General features: G+C 40.3%; 1 protein-coding gene across 1 annotated transcript; it reads left to right on the plus strand.

The window, feature by feature from the left end:
- The first annotated feature begins 1,232 nt into the window (after nt 1-1,232).
- Nucleotides 1,233-17,009, plus strand: pcsk1 (proprotein convertase subtilisin/kexin type 1). Its single transcript, XM_023289289.3, has 14 exons — nt 1,233-1,710; nt 2,897-3,001; nt 3,078-3,200; nt 6,537-6,683; nt 7,809-7,885; nt 9,024-9,112; nt 9,686-9,858; nt 10,287-10,499; nt 10,612-10,712; nt 10,843-11,076; nt 12,194-12,351; nt 12,443-12,576; nt 13,200-13,361; nt 14,784-17,009. The coding sequence occupies exons 1-14, from the start codon at nt 1,522-1,524 to the stop codon at nt 15,240-15,242; spliced, it is 2,364 nt and encodes a 787-aa protein (XP_023145057.2). The 5' UTR covers nt 1,233-1,521; the 3' UTR covers nt 15,243-17,009.
- The last annotated feature ends 1,406 nt before the right edge of the window (nt 17,010-18,415 follow it).

The following is an 18,415-nucleotide window of genomic DNA, read 5'->3' on the forward strand; positions in this document are numbered from 1 at the left end:
ATGTCTCAAAGGATCTGTGCTGCTTCTCCACTGGAAAGAGATCTATCTTCTACTCAGAGGTTTAAACTGGTTTTCATTAATGACCAAAAGGCATTTTCTTTTTTCCTCCTTTTATTTGCAAGTTTAACAGTTCAGCTTCACAGTTCAGCTTGTTGTCTCAGTTTCACTCGTCAAAACTTTCAGTGTTAGTCATCAGGCACTGAGTGAAAAACCTTTAAATGATATAAAGAAAACACAGAAAGACCTGATATTTAAAAACTTTGTGTAGTGTGGATGCTGTTGTAAATAAGCGTAAAGTAGAAGTACAAAATAAGCATCTTTATAAATATTGTGAGACGTGGTCAAAGTGTCTTATTTTCCCAGAAATTACACATAAAATGCAAATAAAGTTATCTACTGCTATCTTCTATTTTTAGCTCAGTTTATTTATTCATGCCTTCCATTTTATTCAATTATACAGCATTTTTTAAAGATCCTCTTCTTCCAGGCCCCACGATTATCTTGAAAACTCCAGTTTGATTTGATGATGTCTATAACTATTGTATTAAAATTTCACAAAATAAACAATAGATTTGTAAAATATGACGCATTACTGTTCATTGCCACACAACTGTACGGAAAATGCAAATCTTGTTTCACCTCCAGGCTGCTGCATGTTTGTGCATCAGTAATGACATCCCAGTTATATAATATAAGATAATGTTTCCCTCTCAGGAGCCTTTCACTTACAACCTATTACAGTACATTTGATCCTCTTTGCTTGGAACTCATTTTGAATCTGTGTACAACATTAAAGAAATAATATCTAATGAACATCTGTTGCTTTACTCTGAATATACGCTTAAAATAATCTACTGAGCTGCTGGAATGAGCGTTTTTTTCCCATCATTGCTGTGTTTGTTTTCCATCTCTCCTCTTGCTGTGAATCAGTGGTGCGACTGAGGAGCTGTCCACGGTGCTGGAGACTGCAGAGCAGCCTGAGGACACCTTTCCATCCCAAGGACTTCTCGTTTGCACATTTTAAATGGAGGATCCAAACCTCTCATAATGATAAACATCTTATAGGATCATATCAGATCTCTTCTGTTGTGTTTCTTCCCGGTGTCTCCTCCTCCTCTTCCTCCTCCTGCAGGGGCACACTTGGATATTTTTAGTCATCCTCCCTCCTCCCGTTCAGACTCCCCCACCACCACCACCACCACCACCACCTCCGGGACTCGAACTCACATCTAAGCGAGAAAGGTAGACGCCAAACTGACGTCAGAGCAGCAGTAATTTGACGTGTGACCGCCTCCCATCGCGACCACACACAGTCCTGCCCTCCCCATCTCCACTATTTCCTCTCCTTGGCGGACCAATAACGCGCAGTTTCACATTTCAATCCATCTCAGCCAGCGGTTTCTTCAGGGACAGAGCTGATAACCCAAAAACGTTTCTTTAGGCATCACTACACATCTCGAGGAGGAGGCATCTGAGCAGTTCGTAATTTTTTTTTTCTCATCTGGTTGAATTTCCTCTGACATGGAAGTGAGATGTCGTCCAGCGGTGATGTGCTGTGTTCTTGCCGTCCTCTGCTCCGTGGTTCCACGCTCGCTGGAGTCTCCTTACTGGGACAGACAGTACCTGAACGAGTGGGCGGTGGAGATCCCCGGTGGACTGTCCGCTGCGGAGGCGATCGCCAGAGAGCTGGACTACGAGCTGGTCCGACAGGTAGGAACGCACGCCCTGGAGCAAAAAAAAAAAAAAAAAAAAAAAGAACCTAAATGAGCTTAAAGTGAACTGTACACTGGCAGATCTCATACACAGATTATTAATTTGGCACAAACTGGACCTCATTTTAACATCAAACATGTCATTTAACAGAAACCAGAGCATCCAAAGTGAATCATGAAATGTTAATTAAGCCTGCAGCATAAGCAGCTGTGTTGTAACAGACTATAGAGGTAGCAGTTACTCTGTTTTGCTTCAGAAAGGCCATTACACTGGAAAGTCATTGTGATAGCCCGAAAGCACACAATGCGTTTTCAGCACCCTGCTAAATTACAGGGCGAGGATTTAATCAAGCTATGACTCACTGTTTACACACTTCTGATAACCCATAGCAGGGCTTATTATTTCCCTGTTCTGTACATCACCTGTCTTTCCTAGTATTCCAGACTGACTAATGCAGACTCGTCAGCTGGAATCTGAAATATAAGATCAGCTCATTGATTCCTATGAAACCTGTGGCTCGCAGCAGCATTAGTCAGTGATTAATTGATCTTTCAGGCATAGTAAAAATGAAAAACAGTCTTCTTTCATGCAGTTTGGACATTACAGTAGAATACAATTACAAAAGACAAGAAATAACTACTAAATGTAATTGTCAAATGGGCATTGTTTTTCTATAATGCAATTTTACTCCCTTTATTTCATTAGTCACACCACTAATGTGGTGAATGCTTCACTAAATATTGATGTAATGCAGTCAGATTAAAGCTTAAGCAGCTATAAGCCTTGTGCTTTGCTTATCTTCAAGTGGAAATAATGTAAATAAAAGTTGTAAATCTTGGATGTATGCTAATAAATTGGTTGATATGGTCGATGCAAGCTGTAATAACCCTAAATATTGATGTAATGCAGTCAGATTTAAGTTTCAGCACCCGCAAGCCGTGTGTTTTCTTTATCTTCAACTTGAAATAACGTAAATAAAAGCTGTAAATACTGTCTGCTAGTAAATTGATTTCTAACAGCGTAGTTTGTCCTTCACTTGGTAATAATACACCGCACACTGTGTTAAAGGTGAAAAAAGGGGCCATAAACTATTTGTCTGACAAGTCTTAGTGACCAGATGGGATGGCTGACGTTTTATCATTTCCTGTGAAACATTCCCACATGTTGCCTTTTTTTTCTGCAGATTGGGGCCCTGGAAGACCATTTCCTGTTCAAACACCGCAACCATCCTAGCAGAATGAAACGCAGCGCCAGCCACATCACCAGGCAGCTGTCGGAGGACGATCGGGTGAGTGGTCTCTCTCTTTAACACTGTATTTGTGCAGAAGACTAAAGAAACTAAATGTCATCATCTGTCTGTGCAGGTGCTGTGGGCAGAGCAGCAATATGAGAAACGGCGGAACAAGCGAGCGTCCCTCAGGGAGTGTAGAGACTGTCCGGTCGACAAGCTGTTTGACGATCCAATGTGGAACCAGCAGTGGTACCTGGTGAGTTTTGAACATCACTTATAAAACAGCACTGGTTGAGAAAATTTATAAGCTTCAACAAGTTTTTCATCAATCTCATAGGCTCATAGAACATATTAGAGATTTGATCTGGGCTCATATCCATGCTGGTCATATGTCATGTACTTTGGGTCTGGTTCGGCCTTCTGTTTGCATGCAGCCGATCTGTCCTCCCCTGAGACGTTGCAAAGTGCCGGACAGCGCCACATGCTCGCTGCTCGGTCCTCGCTGCAACCTTTGAGTAACTGTGTGCAAAATGTGTGCACAAAGGTGTATCAGCAAGGTTGTGCACCTGCATGTTACGTGTGCGTAAATGCAGCTATCATGGATGCAAAAAACAAAACAGCTACTCTTCCATAACCGCCGTCACATGACAACATGACAACAATGAAACAATAGCATGCTATCAAGCAGTTCTAGCCAAAAGAGCCATTTGCTTAATTGGTTATACGGTCCCTTGTGGAGATGAGAGGGGTGGAGAGACTATAATCCAGCAGGATGGAGCAGAGTGGAGCACCGTGCATTAAATCCCAATTTACCCTGAGTCGGATGTTTTAGAACATCAAGGCCAAGTATCAGCAGAGAGCGGTAGATTGTCACAGCTGTGCATCCCTGTCCAGATCCATTACTGACACATTCACTTTACCCTGATCTGACCCCGATGTCTTCACTGATTTTGATTTTTAAGCTTTAAATGAACTGAGCGCATCGACCACAGCATAAACATACAATATATAATCTGAATGTGGTTGAACGCAAAGTAGTTCCCTGTACTTAGCAAACCAAATTCAGTCACCAAATCCATCGAACCAGAAATTAATATATGAGGACTGCAATTGATCATTATGTTTATCAGTTATTGCTGATTATTTCCTCTTGTGTTTAATCCTTTTGATTCAACAAAAGCAGCTTATCTTCACAAATGAATTGTGTTTGGCCTTTTTAAACTGAAAATGTGACTTTGCTGATTAATTTTCTGTTCATTTATTAATTAATCAAGCAACTGTTTCAGCTTCAAACTCAAATAATTGAATACAATTCAGATCAAGTAATATAATATGTTGGTAATATAATATTTAACAAACGATTAGCACGTGAGTTTATTTCATTTAACTGAAAATCGGACTACGGTAAAAGAAATAGGGAAATATAGAATAGAGAAAACAAAATGAAAAAAATGTGGTAAAAAAAAAAAAAAATTAATGAGGCTTCAATTAGGCCTGAGACAGAAATCACATTATGTTCACCACAAGCTGTTAGGATGTGATCTTTGTTGCGGGCAAAATCATCTGACGTCACTTGGGTTATTGGGTTGATAATGTCAGTTATTGAAGTGATCACATTTTTTGAAGTAAAGCAAACAAAATAAGAATTAAAAAGATGAGGAAGGGTATGTAAATGTGTGCTGCATCCGTGGTTGTGTGTGCTTTTAAGGGAGAGAGAGAAAGACAGAGTCGTGTTACGCTCACTCAGCCTCAGCTTCTTTGCACCTGCACTAACCGAACATGAGTCACTCGCTTGTGGGGAATAAGAAAACAAATTGAGATGAATCATTTTTGCCGATGAGGGATGATGACACTAATGGAATTGGCCTTAAAGTGCCGCTTAGTGTATTTTCACATCAGCCCATGTCTGTGTCACTGCATGGGCCACGTTATAGTTCATCTGAAGCATCCTGATTTATTCTCCTCTCCGTTCAGCAAGGACAAAATGTAGAGATAGATAATATCCGGGAGAGAAAAAAGGTCTCAGGTGTCCCCTTTTTACATCAGTCACTGTGGTGTCATGTTTTTCTTTTTATACCTCTAGTATTTGCAAACAAGGACACAGATATGATAAAAAGTTAAAGCAGGGAGTAAATAATACATAGATTGATGAGTTATAAAGGATTGCAGTATAGGGACTAGAAAGAGATGTGACAGCTTACAAGACAGTGACGTTGGCAGAGCTGACGATCAGTGATGATACAGTTTGGGTGGAGCTGTGTGACGGGAGCAGGAACTGGATGAGTGTCTTTATCTACAACGAGCGGGTGACCGTCCTGAATTTATTCAGGGAGTGACTCATGCTTGTGGATTGAAATTCCTCCTGCCTGCATGACTGTGTGTGTGTGTGTGTGTGTGTGTGTGTGTGTGTGTGTGTGTGTGTGTGTGTGTGTGTGTGTGTGTGTGTGTGTGTGTGTGTGTGTGTGTGTGTGTGTGTGCATCTGTGGCTGTACAGGTGTCAGTCTGTGCTAATTGTGCATCGAGGGATGTCTTTGTGTCCACTCGCTCATTTATATATGCAGTCAGCGGTGAGAGACTTGCATAAGCTGCTGTTTGTGTTTGTGTTTGCTGCGTACCATTATAATCAATGCATGGCAGGTCACTGAAAGCCCCCTCAGCTGCTTTCAGCATCAACAAGTGACTCATTTGGTGCTACACCAAAACCAGCAAACTGTAGATGTGAGCTGGCCGGACGTGAAAGCATCTCTGACAAATTGCTATTAAAGCACATTGTGTAAAAGTGTGGCATCTGTTGTGCATTTATTTTCAGATTTGTGTTCTGTTTGCTAGCAGCTTGAGCTGATACTGTCCAAAGAGAAAGAGAGGTGCAATAACTGAGAGGATGGGATGAAAACAGGGAATGAGAGTGGAAGCAAGGAGAGAGGAGGGGGGGAAGGCGATCCATCACAGGGATGAGTCACGTCTTGGGGTGGCGTTCTGCAGTGTCTGTGCATAATGCACAAAGAGCAAAAGAGCGGAGTTCTTTTTTTAGTCTTAGCTGTCTCCAGCTCTGAATCATACTCTTCCCAAGGCAGGCAGGCAGGCAGGCATCGGCCCTGCTCACTCGCCATACTTCCTGCTGATTTTCTTTTAAAACACGCTTGATGCACCCCAGACCATGTAATATTATATAGCCTGAGAGGTGGATTTCTAAATAATCCAACAGGGGGATTGAATGTGAGTTGAGCCAGAAAAACTGTGGCTTGAAACATCTCTAGGCACTGTAAGCCATCCTCAGGGTTAAATTAATCAGTAGAGTCGCTGTGTTGGGCAGCACAAAAGCCTGAATTGTTATGACCTTCCAGTAACAATCTACCTGCAAGTGGCCATACAGTAGGAGTGGAGCCCTGATAAAGGAAAAGGTGACAGTCCAGCAATAATTTTCTGTAAAGGTCAACCCTGCAGTCTCACTAAGATAGAAGACACTACTTTGGTTGACCCTTTTAACATAGCACTTTTACCACCTGTTTAGATGAAATGGTCATAGATAATTGAGTCACAATTTAATTTTACATTACAGATGTGTGATTTTGTTGTTGTTGTTGTCCTCCAGCAAGACACACGGACGTCATCGTCGCTGCCGAAGCTCGACCTGCATGTGATCCCCGTGTGGCAGAAAGGCATCACGGGGAAAGGAGTGGTCATCACCGTGCTCGATGACGGGCTGGAGTGGAACCACACAGACATCTACTCCAACTACGTAAGACACCGTTTCCATGGAGACAGCCTCCATCGTCTGGGCCTGCGGTTGTCATAGCAACACTACTGGTGACACCTTGCAAGGAGATTCATAAAGACAGTAATAAATCTTCGGTATGATAATGCACCGTCTCTCAGGAAGTTGACCGTTTTTAATTTTCTAAATGCAAAATTGTTCCGTAAGGATCATTTTGATGAGAATGACTGCACTCCTTGCGTTTAAGGAATGCAGAATTTGGAAATATATCTCATTCCTCCAACAATGTTTTGCCAGTCTGGAAGGAGATGCAGATAATTAGAGGGGGCACGACTGAATGGGAGCTCAACGAGGTTTCGGTTTGGCACAGTTTCTCTTGTTGAGAGGAATTCTAAAAGCCTGCAAAAGCCCCATCTGTGGTGTGGTTTCAAACAGCGCCGTTGCTCTCAGAAGTCAGATGCCACTGCCTCGCCAGAGCAAAAGCACGAAAGAGAAAGAGCGAATGACTGGGGGAGGGAAGAGGAGAAATAATGTGTGACAACAGGGCTGATGGAAACAACTCCCACTGTAATTAAGTTAACGCTGATTAATCAAAGAGAGTCAATCAACCGAGACGCTCATCCTTAACAATCGAGGCGTATGAGCGGCATGAATTTGCATAACTTAACAGCAGTAACTCTGAAATTACACTGACAGGCATCTGATTTAAAGGGGTATTAAATCTGTTGTTGTGCGCAAGATACTATAGTTAAATAGCTTCTTTTGATTTTCTATTTAAGAAGAACATAAATTCAGTATTATATTATGTCTTCTAGTACAGGACAGTGATGGGAATGGCAAAACAGAGCACAGTGTGGTGATATAAACAGTGCAGTTTGTCAACCCAGAACACAACCCTCCGGCAAAAACAGCATTTTCCAAGCAGTACCAGTATTTCCACAGAAAGCTGTTGACAAGCAATCCTTCATCCTCAGCGTCCTTCAGTATGTGTGGTTTCACTGTTCAGTCACATCAGGCTCTTCTCTCAGCATCAATAGTATGTGTCACCATGACAGCAGGCTGGCCCTGACAAATCTGTGTTTGTCACCACTGACGTCATCCCAGCTTCTCAAAGAGATTCAACTGTTTTTTTCCTTCTATATTCTATAGGATGCAGCAGCAAGCTACGATTTCAACGATAATGACCCAGACCCCTTCCCCAGATACGATTCTACCAATGAAAACAAGTAAGTCAAATGAGAACAGTAGCCGACTTTGCTTTGTTATGAAGCTGATTTAGGAAATTAAAACCTTTCCGTAAACATAATATTTCCCTTGGTAACACGAGAGAACTGTTCCTTAAAGCAATTACGTTGTATTGTCATGGTTGTTACATTGTAGAACCAGTTGTAACAATAAATAAGCACAATCTCCACAGTAAATTGATTGAAAATGATAAGATCCAATTCAAAAAGTCTGTTTGAAAACAGACCTGTCACTGGATTCAGTTTACTACTGAATCCCTCCAGTGAAAATTGAGTTTTTTTGTGTGTTTTTTTTTAACCTTGGTAACATGCTAATAGTGTTTTTTATATGCCAGAAGATAATGTCTGAGTACTTCTGGGGTTTCATATGTAACAAACCTCTGGAACCAACCCTGTCAACTGGCAGGGTGGGACTTTCTATGTTAATATTATTCCTCACAATTCTACACAGTCTGGGTGGAACACGTATGGCTGAATTACTCCAGTATTACCACTTGCCAGAGTATTTTCTCAGTGCCTAAGCATAGTCATAGGTTAGCTGGTGTGGTCCAGCTGCAGCAAGTGGAGTGGATGGAGATAGAGAGGCTGGAACTACGTAGATCTGCACAATCTAGAGGAAGCAACAGTGTTGAGTTACATCTAAGGCAGGAAATGAGTGTTTTTATTGAGCAAATCTTCTAAATATGTAATTTTCATACACAGAGATGCATTCTAGGGGTTAAATCAGTGACCAGAAAGAGATTTTAATGATCCACCATCCGCTACCTGCTGCACAACAACCCTTTACTCCTTTTGTTATCAGAATCCTCCACAGTTCAAAGCCTCCCTGATGGATAATTGCAGAGCCAATTAACCAGAGAACATCCACATTAAAATGATGCAGATGACCCTGTCACCACCATCATTATTTTGTGCTCTAAACATGAAATATTATGAGATAATTTATGTAACTAAGTGAGATTGTGGGTTCTTATAATGAGTTTTGCATTATTTGGAATAATGAGATCATTTAAATAATTTCAAATAACCATTAAGGAAGCAGTGCAGGGAAATTCCTGCCAACAGCAACATGTTTTGTTGTAGTTTTTCTGTTTTACATTTACATGCCATATCTTCTCAGGCATGGTACTAGGTGTGCTGGGGAGATTGCTATGCAGGCAGACAACAATAAATGTGGGGTTGGAGTGGCCTACAACTCTAAGGTTGGAGGTAAGAGTTTTCTTTTAATATATGAGTTCACTATATCACATCACACAGTATCTTTGTTTGTGTGGATTGTATTTGTAAATTTAGCATTTGTCATTATCACCACCGTGGAGATTTAAGTGATTATAAAATAAATCAGAGGCATGAATTATGAAAATTTTAGTTTTCTTAGAATTGGTGCATCTCTCAGGATACAAATGAGCAGGACACTGAGAGCATTCATCAAATGCAAGGTTCTAACACGGCTTTTAGAAACTCTGGCTGCACGTCCAGGGATTTTTATTTATTTTAAGCATGTAGGAAAGAAAGATTTCCTGATGGAGGCCTGATTTTGACATCCGATGATTGCATAATGTCACTCTCCAAAATTACTGATCTCCAACTAAACAGCGGTTTGCATATTAAAGCTGCATGTTGAAGGGCTTCAAACAGCACCTGCATCTTCAAAATGAGCATTACACATGCAAATTAAGTAAAGGACGGTTTTTCTCTCTTTCTTCAGTACCACATGAAGTTGCAAGTGTTTCCATGAGTTTTACAGAACAGCTGAGCATTAACAGTCTTGTTTCTGCTCAGGCATTCGAATGCTGGATGGGATTGTGACCGATGCCATCGAGGCGAGCTCCATCGGGTTCAATCCAGACCACGTGGACATCTACAGTGCCAGCTGGGGACCCAACGATGATGGCAAGACGGTGGAGGGCCCCGGGCGTCTGGCCCAGAAGGCTTTTGAATACGGTATTCAGAAGGTAAATTATAGGACGGGCAGTTTTTACTCACACTGAGTTAGACTGAGAGTTCTTAACTGCAGCTTTTATCTGCAGCAGTGATGGAATCAGATAGAACAGAATCAATAAGTACCGTGCAGTTAGCTGATAAGAATAAAGCTTCTATTGACAAAATGCCGCCAGTGGTTGGCAAAGATTTGCATTGGACAGTGTTTCTTTAATGTCAGAATGCGCCTGCTTTGAAATATGAAGTTGATTAAACGTCTTACATCATACATAGAATAATTACACCCCATACCTCAAAAAAAACTATAGAGTCGTACATTTTCCTTTTATTATCTACTGTGTAAAGTGCATTACATAGGACATGTTTGTAGTGCAAGCTGCAGGGCCATATCTGATTCAGCAACACATCTGCTTTTCCTTTTCCTCTGTCATGCCTTCTGCAGGGCCGTGGTGGGAAAGGCTCTATCTTTGTTTGGGCATCCGGTAATGGCGGCCGCCAGGGCGATAACTGTGACTGTGACGGCTACACAGACAGCATCTACACAATCTCAATCAGCAGCGCTTCCCAGCAGGGTCTGTCCCCATGGTACGCTGAGAAGTGCTCCTCCACTCTGGCTACAGCGTACAGCAGTGGAGACTACACTGACCAGAGGATTGTAAGTAGCTTCACTTGTTTATGTTTTGTTAGGTGGTGCATCGTCATTGTTGTTTTGTTCAGTGGACATGCCATGGTATTCAGGGTTAGTTTAATCTACGAATTTCTTTCAGACGAGTGCTGATCTGCACAATGAATGCACTCAGACTCACACTGGAACGTCGGCTTCTGCCCCTCTGGCTGCTGGAATATTTGCCCTGGCTCTGGAACAAAAGTATGTTATTCTGCAACTGGAACACTTGTCACTCACACAATCTAAAAATGATATTATTTAGACAGCAGACATTGCAGCAGATTAATGTCCTGTGACTGACTAATCTGCCTCTCTGTCCGTCTTACATCAGTCCTGATCTTACATGGAGAGACTTGCAGCATATTGTGGTTTGGACCTCAGAGTTCGATCCTCTGGCCAATAATCCAGGCTGGAAGAGGAACGGAGCAGGACTGATGGTCAACAGCCGCTTTGGTTTTGGTCTTCTCAATGCCAAAGCCCTGGTGGACCTCGCTGACCCGGCCATTTGGAAGCATGTTCCGGAGAAGAAGCAGTGTATTGTCAGAGATGATTCTTTTCAGCCGAGGTATGTGAGGATTCTGCAGCAGCTGCTTTTATCTTTCTAGTCTGATGGATAGCTCTAACTGCACAATACACGTGTGCACATTAGAAGATCTCATGAATGCAGTTGTAACTAGTAAACTTGATCATGAATACATTCATTTATATACATAGCTGTAGTTTAAACAACAATTTGACAAAATGTCCTGAATTTAGAGATTCAGAGATGAGCTTTATTTCCTCTTGTCCTGAGATTCTGCATCCGCCAAAGCAAACTGATAAAACCATCTGTGTTATTAAAGACACATCTGTTGGCTTTTGAGTAGAGTCATGACAATATCAAGTCTTAAGCCTGGCAGGGCTCTCTGTGCCATAAAAATGAATTAAAGTGTTTTTTGAATTGCAACAGCTGCGATCATTTAAATTTGATGTCAGTCATGAACTACGAGCACTTTGATAATTACTAATTATTAAATAGTGGGATTAAATGTCCAAATCCTAAAGCTGCCAACCATGGTCATAGACTAAGAGGAATCATTCCACTTTCTACTGTCTCACCAGATGTTTCAGTTGCATTCAATATTTGGATTAATACTCCAAGAAAACCCTCAAGAGAAAGCTAAGCTGGTCTACCATGTCCTTGAAACTTTTGGTATCACGTTGTACCGTCAACAGCTGTTAAGGTCAGCTGAGCTCTGTTCTTTTAAGTGTCCCTTCTGCAGTTTGCTTTGGATTATGAGACTCAACAGTAGTGACACCCAGTTTCCCCATTACCTTGCTACATCCGTGTTTAATCCCGAGGATTTGGCTCTACATTTCCGTCAACGCTTAGAGGTCTACAACCCCCTCCAGCTTTATGCCAGCTTGAACACGGAAATCCTTTCACTCATGTCTGGGAGAGATGGGGATTAGCTGTTTTTGCAAATGAATACCGAAGGTTTCCAAATCTGCACATGCACATGTATGACTGTCCATGAACAAACTATGCAGAGATATGTAAACTTTGCAGGTACAGCAGCGTTATATCTTTTTACCAGACCTGACTGCAATCATGAGAACATGTCAAGGCACATGTGATAGACTTCTGTTGTCACGGGGAGCTGTTTGTGTCTCATTCACCGCTATTTTAATGGATCCCACAGGGAGCTAAAAGCAGCAGGGGAGATCACCATAGAGATTCCAACCAAAGCCTGTGCGGGGCAGGAGAACGCTGTCCGATCACTGGAGCATGTGCAGGTGGAGGCCAGCATCGAATACACCAGGAGAGGAGACCTGCACATCACACTCACCTCCCCAGCTGGTTAGAGACATGCACACAAACACACATAAACACACATGCAGCAAAATAACAAAGCTCTCAAATAATCCACCTTTTTGGATTTTCCCCTCAGGCACCAGTACAGTGCTGCTGGCAGAGCGGGAGAGGGACACGTCCTCTAATGGCTTCAGAAACTGGGACTTCATGTCCGTCCACACATGGGGAGAAGATCCTGCTGGTACATGGACCCTGAAGATCACAGACACTGTGAGTTGCACACATATCTGGCGATAAGACACCCTTTTTCCACAGTCAGTTTAAGAGTTCCTCATGCAGCCCAAACAAGAATTCTACTGTTAGATTCCAAAAGTAGTAAAGAATAGTTAAAATAAGCACAAAATGGTGCAGAAATATTTCCTGAAAGTGGACAGACTGCTGCTGTAACCAAAATATTGATTGATTTGTATAGTTGCTAAGCTTTTGCTGTTTCAATACTACGTGTAACATTTCATTTACATATGCAATATTTTGATTAAACATGCAATATTTCACTTCCATGTACAAGATAGTTTGAGTAATGAGAAATTGCGTAGGTTTTCAGGTGCAATATTTCAGTTTCACTTGCAAAATTTAATCACGTCATTATTATTGCCAGCATTGCTTTTTACTTTTCACTTTTCTATTCTAGGCTTTTTTTAGCTACTTTATTTCATGATTGTATCATACTTACATCGTATTGCTTTTCTATTAGGCAGTGCATTTATTCTCATGTTATGAAATTATCTTTTATTATTATCTTAATTATAAAAATTATCTTCCTTTGGGATCAATAAAGCTATCTTATTTTATCTTTCTTCTTGAGATTAACCCAACTTTATTCCCATTTGCAGTCGGGCCGTATGGAGAACGAGGGTCGGATTTTGAGCTGGAAGCTGATTCTTCATGGAACATCAGAGAAGCCAGAGCACATGAAGAAACCCCGGGTGTACATTCCTTACAATGCTGTGCAGAACGACCGCCGTGGTGTAGAACATATGGATGACATGATGGAGGTGAGTACAAATCTAACACCATTTGAAACTACAGGTGAATCCCTTTTATCAACGAGTGGTTTGGATGTTAGAAGAAAGACAGGGATGAGGAAGACCACTGAGCCTTAACAACAAAGGCTTAATGTAGTAACACTGACCTTGCTCTTGGTAGCACAAAGTGAACTGAGGTGATGCAAAAGTGACAGAGACACAATGAACATGAAAGGGTGAGCTATCAAGAGCCCTCAGTAGTATCTTGTGACTCCCTGTGGCTCCTAATGACACAAACGTCTAGTTAAATGCTGCAGATGTTATAAATGAAAGAATAAAAACGTGACAGGAACCTTGTTTGGGTCTAGTCTGCAACGAATAACCTACCCAATGTTTCCCCTGCAAATGCAAATTACATTAGAGTGTTGTGATAAGCCATTAGGACACTGTGAGCCTGTGCTTTGAGATAAATGCATGCATAGGGTATGCATGCTAATACTAGCAAAAACAACGTTAAAATACCGATGTTTAGCTGGTGTAATGTTCACCATGTTCAACAACTTTTAGTTTTAGCTGCTAATTGGTCATGAAATATAGTAAAAAAAAATCATCAATCAAATTTCATGACAATCAAGACACATCACAATATAAATGTGAACCTCAGGTGGTGCTAAAAATAAAGACAGAGGATGACGAAAAGATTAGGATTTGTCTGCTTGGTACCATGAATACAGATGATACAGAATTTAGTGGAAATCCCTACTTCAGACAGAACAAGACAAACAAAAAAAATGGATACATAGCAGAGGAAATTTATTAGATCATTCTAATTTATTACACTACTGATAAAATGTCATAGTGCAGTTTAAGCATTTGTGCTGTGATTTACATTAGAGTAAGTCCGCTTCCTCACTGTCTTATCAAAAATTACATGTGATGATTGATGCAACCCTTATATCTGTTGGCAACCACTTAGCTTAGCACAACATAAAGCCTGGATTGAGGAACAGCTGATCTGGTTTCATCTTCTATTGCTGCCTTTGTTGTGACTAATACAGAGTTGAATAAATAAAATAAATGCCTAACAGCTACCAGAGTGGTATCATTCTTTTCATTACACTCCAGTAGCTCTTGGGAAAAAGAACAAGCAAAGTCTTGTAATATTCATGATTGCATTTTAATGTGTTTTTATCATTTGTAGCCAAATAAAAATTCAGAAAGTGGGAGAGTAAAGTGGCAGTCGATGTTTAATTTGGATCCACTGTTGTGCTTTTCGTCCATGTAGCTACTTGAAGACGACACTGATCTTAACATGTTACATAATTCATCTTGGCATCAAATGAAACATGACACCATGCTGTCGTTTATCTTCAGATGCACACCCTGGATTGTTTTTGTCTCATAGTGGCCTTCATGAACCAATATCTGCTGTCTGTTTGTGTGGTGATACAGGAGTCAACACAGGCTCATCCACCTCAGAAAGCTCAGCCTGCTCAAACCTCCTCTACTTCCAACCCAGAGAAGGAGCCCAAAAAGCCCTCCAACTCCCCCTTCTCCCCCTCTCTGGCCCTGCTGCGCCTCTTGCAGACGGCCTTCAACCGGCAGACCCCATCCCTGCAGCAGCCCCAGACCATCACTAGGGCCTCCTCTGGCTGGAGGAAGCAGCAGCAGCAGCAGCAGCAGCAGCAGCAGCAGCAGCAGCAGTCAGGCCAGAGCCTCCCTCTTCCTGCTACAAGACTCCCACCTCAGAAGCTGTACCAGGCTCTGGACATGATCAACAAGTACCGAGGCACAGAGGACAACGTCTACAGCGACTACAGCGACGGCTTCTACAGCACCAAGCCGTACAGGCACAGAGACGACCGACTGCTGCAGGCCCTGTTTGAGATGCTCGATGACGATCGCAAATGAAAGCCTGGAGGGAGTGGAGAGGATGATCCCAGAGAAAGATCTGAAGCGTTGTGTTGGTTGCGGAGCAGAGGAACAAGGCGAAGGAGAGAAAGCAAAGGAACGACACTGGGCACAAGAGAAGAAACACAGAAAAGAGAACTCTTCCCCTCAGTTTTTTCCCCAAAATGCTGCATACCTGATCGATTTTTCTTTCATTTGCCAATCACCATTTTTTAATCAAGTCTTTTATTTCTTAATTTAGTCATGCAAAATTCCCAAATGTAATTCAAAACATGGACTTAGTTAGAGCCTCTCTGCTATTAACTATATCTTCATGTGGTAAAAGTATAAAAGCATTTAAATTAGAATATAAAGGAGGGTGAGGGTTGATAGTGGCCTTGTCTCTCTTCTCTACTGCCTGCTCAAGCATGTCACCTTTAGAAGATAAGTTTTGTATTAGTATCTACATATTATCTATATACTATAGAGAGACAATGATTGTAATATGGTTTTGAGAACACTTGACATCTAAAATCTCCACTTTCTAATTTACCAAAAATCACATTTCTATTTCTATTTTGGCATTTCTTTTTTATCCTACATAGTTTTTATCAGAATGTTTCACACTATAATAAGACGCTTACTCACTTTGTTCACCATAGAGGACAAACTGATCTGGAAAAAAACCGAAGTAATTAAATTACATTTGAAATTTGACAAGAATCTTAATTGATCAGCTGTTTGACAAGTTTAAACGTGCTGACAAAAAGAAATTATTCTCAGGGTGTCAACAAAGCTCAAGAGTAACCAAGTTGTTTTCAGGACTCTTCAAAGTATTCAGAGAAATATATTTAATGTGAAAGATTATTTACTATAAAAGTATGCAGATGAGACAATACAGATGTACCAACTATGAAAAACTAAGAAAATATAAAAAACCTGGACCATGTTAATTAATGACACAAAGAGCACCAGAAAATCTTTCAGTTGAGAAAACATATTAATCTTCTTGTGCAATTTGTTTAATTTTGTATGAGTACAATGCTGCATTAAATGAAATATTTTTCTAAGGATCCTCGTAGCTTATGAAATAATATATACAGTATCAAACCCTCTTGACAATTTATGTTCTTGTGGCACAGTTCACTCAGTAACCGTGAAGTCAGTGTAGTTGTCATAACTACAAACAAACACTGCCAAAATCTTGCTTTCAGAAAGCTTCTCTGTATTCAGTGATTGTGCAAATAGATAAAATGTTATTTATCCAACATATTACAACTACAAACAGTTCAATATTTGCAACTGAACCACTTCTCTGGTGTTATTTATTTGGTATTACGGGACCTGACCAGAAGCCCTATAGAACAGAAGCTCTGCACTGCAACCTTCCAGCACATTCATGTTAAACGCCTTAATATCTGCTGTAATAAATGTGCATACTTATATCCATGTGGTGTAGATCTATTTACAGATGCTAGTGTATGTGTTTATGACATGAACTGCTTTGAAGATTCTATGCATGAGTCTCTGTTCTGCGGCTTGGAACCACCTGCCCCACTTCTCTGCCAACAAGGTGTCAGGAAAAAGATAATGTTTGGGAAAAACGCTTTACGTGCACCCTGTAATTTATCCATTCTTTAGAGTAGCCTGTGCTGTTTTCTTTATGTTTCTGACTGAAAAATTCAGTCCAAAGTTGTTTACACAAACCAATATTATGTTGCAATTTCTGTATGGATGTACAAAAAAAATATGAGATTTATCGTAATAAACTGCAAAGTGACCTCTTGAGTCTGTTTGAATATCTGTCAGTAAACAGTGGTACTTGGACATCATATGAGCTGTGGCTAATATAACACCTTGCGGCAAATAATTGAGAATTCAGTATTAGGAGAAAAGTTTTACATGATTCAAAAAGTGCATATAAATGGATAAAATGGCATTCTGGTAGTTGGTGCAAATGAATTAGAGAGTAAACTTTGAATGTTCCGAATGGATTTTCATTTTCTTCTGAAGCTTAAAGTGAAAGTTCATGTTCTCCCTAATGGACATAAGAGGTACAGACAGTCCATAGCTCCACAAAATAAACTATATATTTAACCACACTAACAGAAAGGCTCTATAAATGGCAGCATTGGTTCACCATTTTGGTCAAGACAAATATCTCAACAGCTATTAGAAGGATTAGTAGTCTACTAAGACATAATAATCTCCAGAGGATGAATCCTAATGACTTACAAAGATCACCTGACTTGTCTTCTTGCAACGTTATTAGGTTCAGTTTAATTTATCTGCATTTTTTGGATCAACTGCATCACAAATTCTTACACACATTCAAGGTGCAGAAAGACTGAATCCATAACTCTGGTGAATCATTTGTTCACTACTATAATTTATGGCCAAATACCTGCAACTGGCACTCCTATTAAAGTCAGCTATTAAACGTTTAAGGCTATTTCATTGCAAATAAAATACTTGTGTTATTATTTAGCATTACTCCCTGTTTTTAAAGCTATTCATCAAATGCTGTCTTTTCAGTTTTAATAATGGGGCTACTTTTTGTATGTCTTGGGATTCTAATTTTAGGTTTGCAACAGATTGGATGGAATTTGTTGGAAACAAATTCTCTTTAATTCTGATAATTCTCACAAATTAATTTAGAGTCTTGGGTGTCTTTTACTGTTGAAAAAAATGCAGTTGTACTCTCTAAGTGTCGAAACCAGAGGAAGATGTCTGTCCATCTTTGTATAGTTTCCAGGTTGTTTTTCTTTAATTATTATAAATATTATATATTCTATTATACTGTTCTGAAATGTTCAAAAATTTTGCAGTATAAACTTCACACAATAATGAAAATACATTAAGAAAATAGATCTGAAATATGTTGAGATTCTACACTTTTGGGGTCTGAAATGTACAATATTTCTTTTCTGCATTGTATATATTTATTATATTGATAAATACCATAAATAGCACATATTTACTAGTGGATTCAGTTATTTGTATAGGCGTTATGGTGGATGACTGGAGAAAAAGTGCATCAGTTTACGTGTAATGCCTCTGGCATAATACAGTCACTCAGATGGATAAAAATGCATGTTTTTTACTCACATGAATGGCAATAACTCTTGTAGAACTATGATAATAGTTATCACTTTTTAAATGGACCATGCTGTCTTGTGTTAACCATAGACCAT

This window comes from Amphiprion ocellaris, chromosome 5, assembly GCF_022539595.1.
Source record: "Amphiprion ocellaris isolate individual 3 ecotype Okinawa chromosome 5, ASM2253959v1, whole genome shotgun sequence".
Lineage (NCBI taxonomy): Eukaryota > Metazoa > Chordata > Actinopteri > Pomacentridae > Amphiprion > Amphiprion ocellaris.

Excerpts from the sequence above, each read along its gene's own strand:
- pcsk1 (XM_023289289.3), top strand. The coding sequence starts at position 1,522 with ATGGAAGTGAGATGTCGTCCAGCGGTGATGTGCTGTGTTCTTGCCGTC. Across the intron at positions 3,002-3,077 it reads AGCTGTCGGAGGACGATCGG|GTGCTGTGGGCAGAGCAGCA; the intron begins GTGAGTGGTCTC and ends CTGTCTGTGCAG. Across the intron at positions 7,886-9,023 it reads GATTCTACCAATGAAAACAA|GCATGGTACTAGGTGTGCTG; the intron begins GTAAGTCAAATG and ends ATATCTTCTCAG.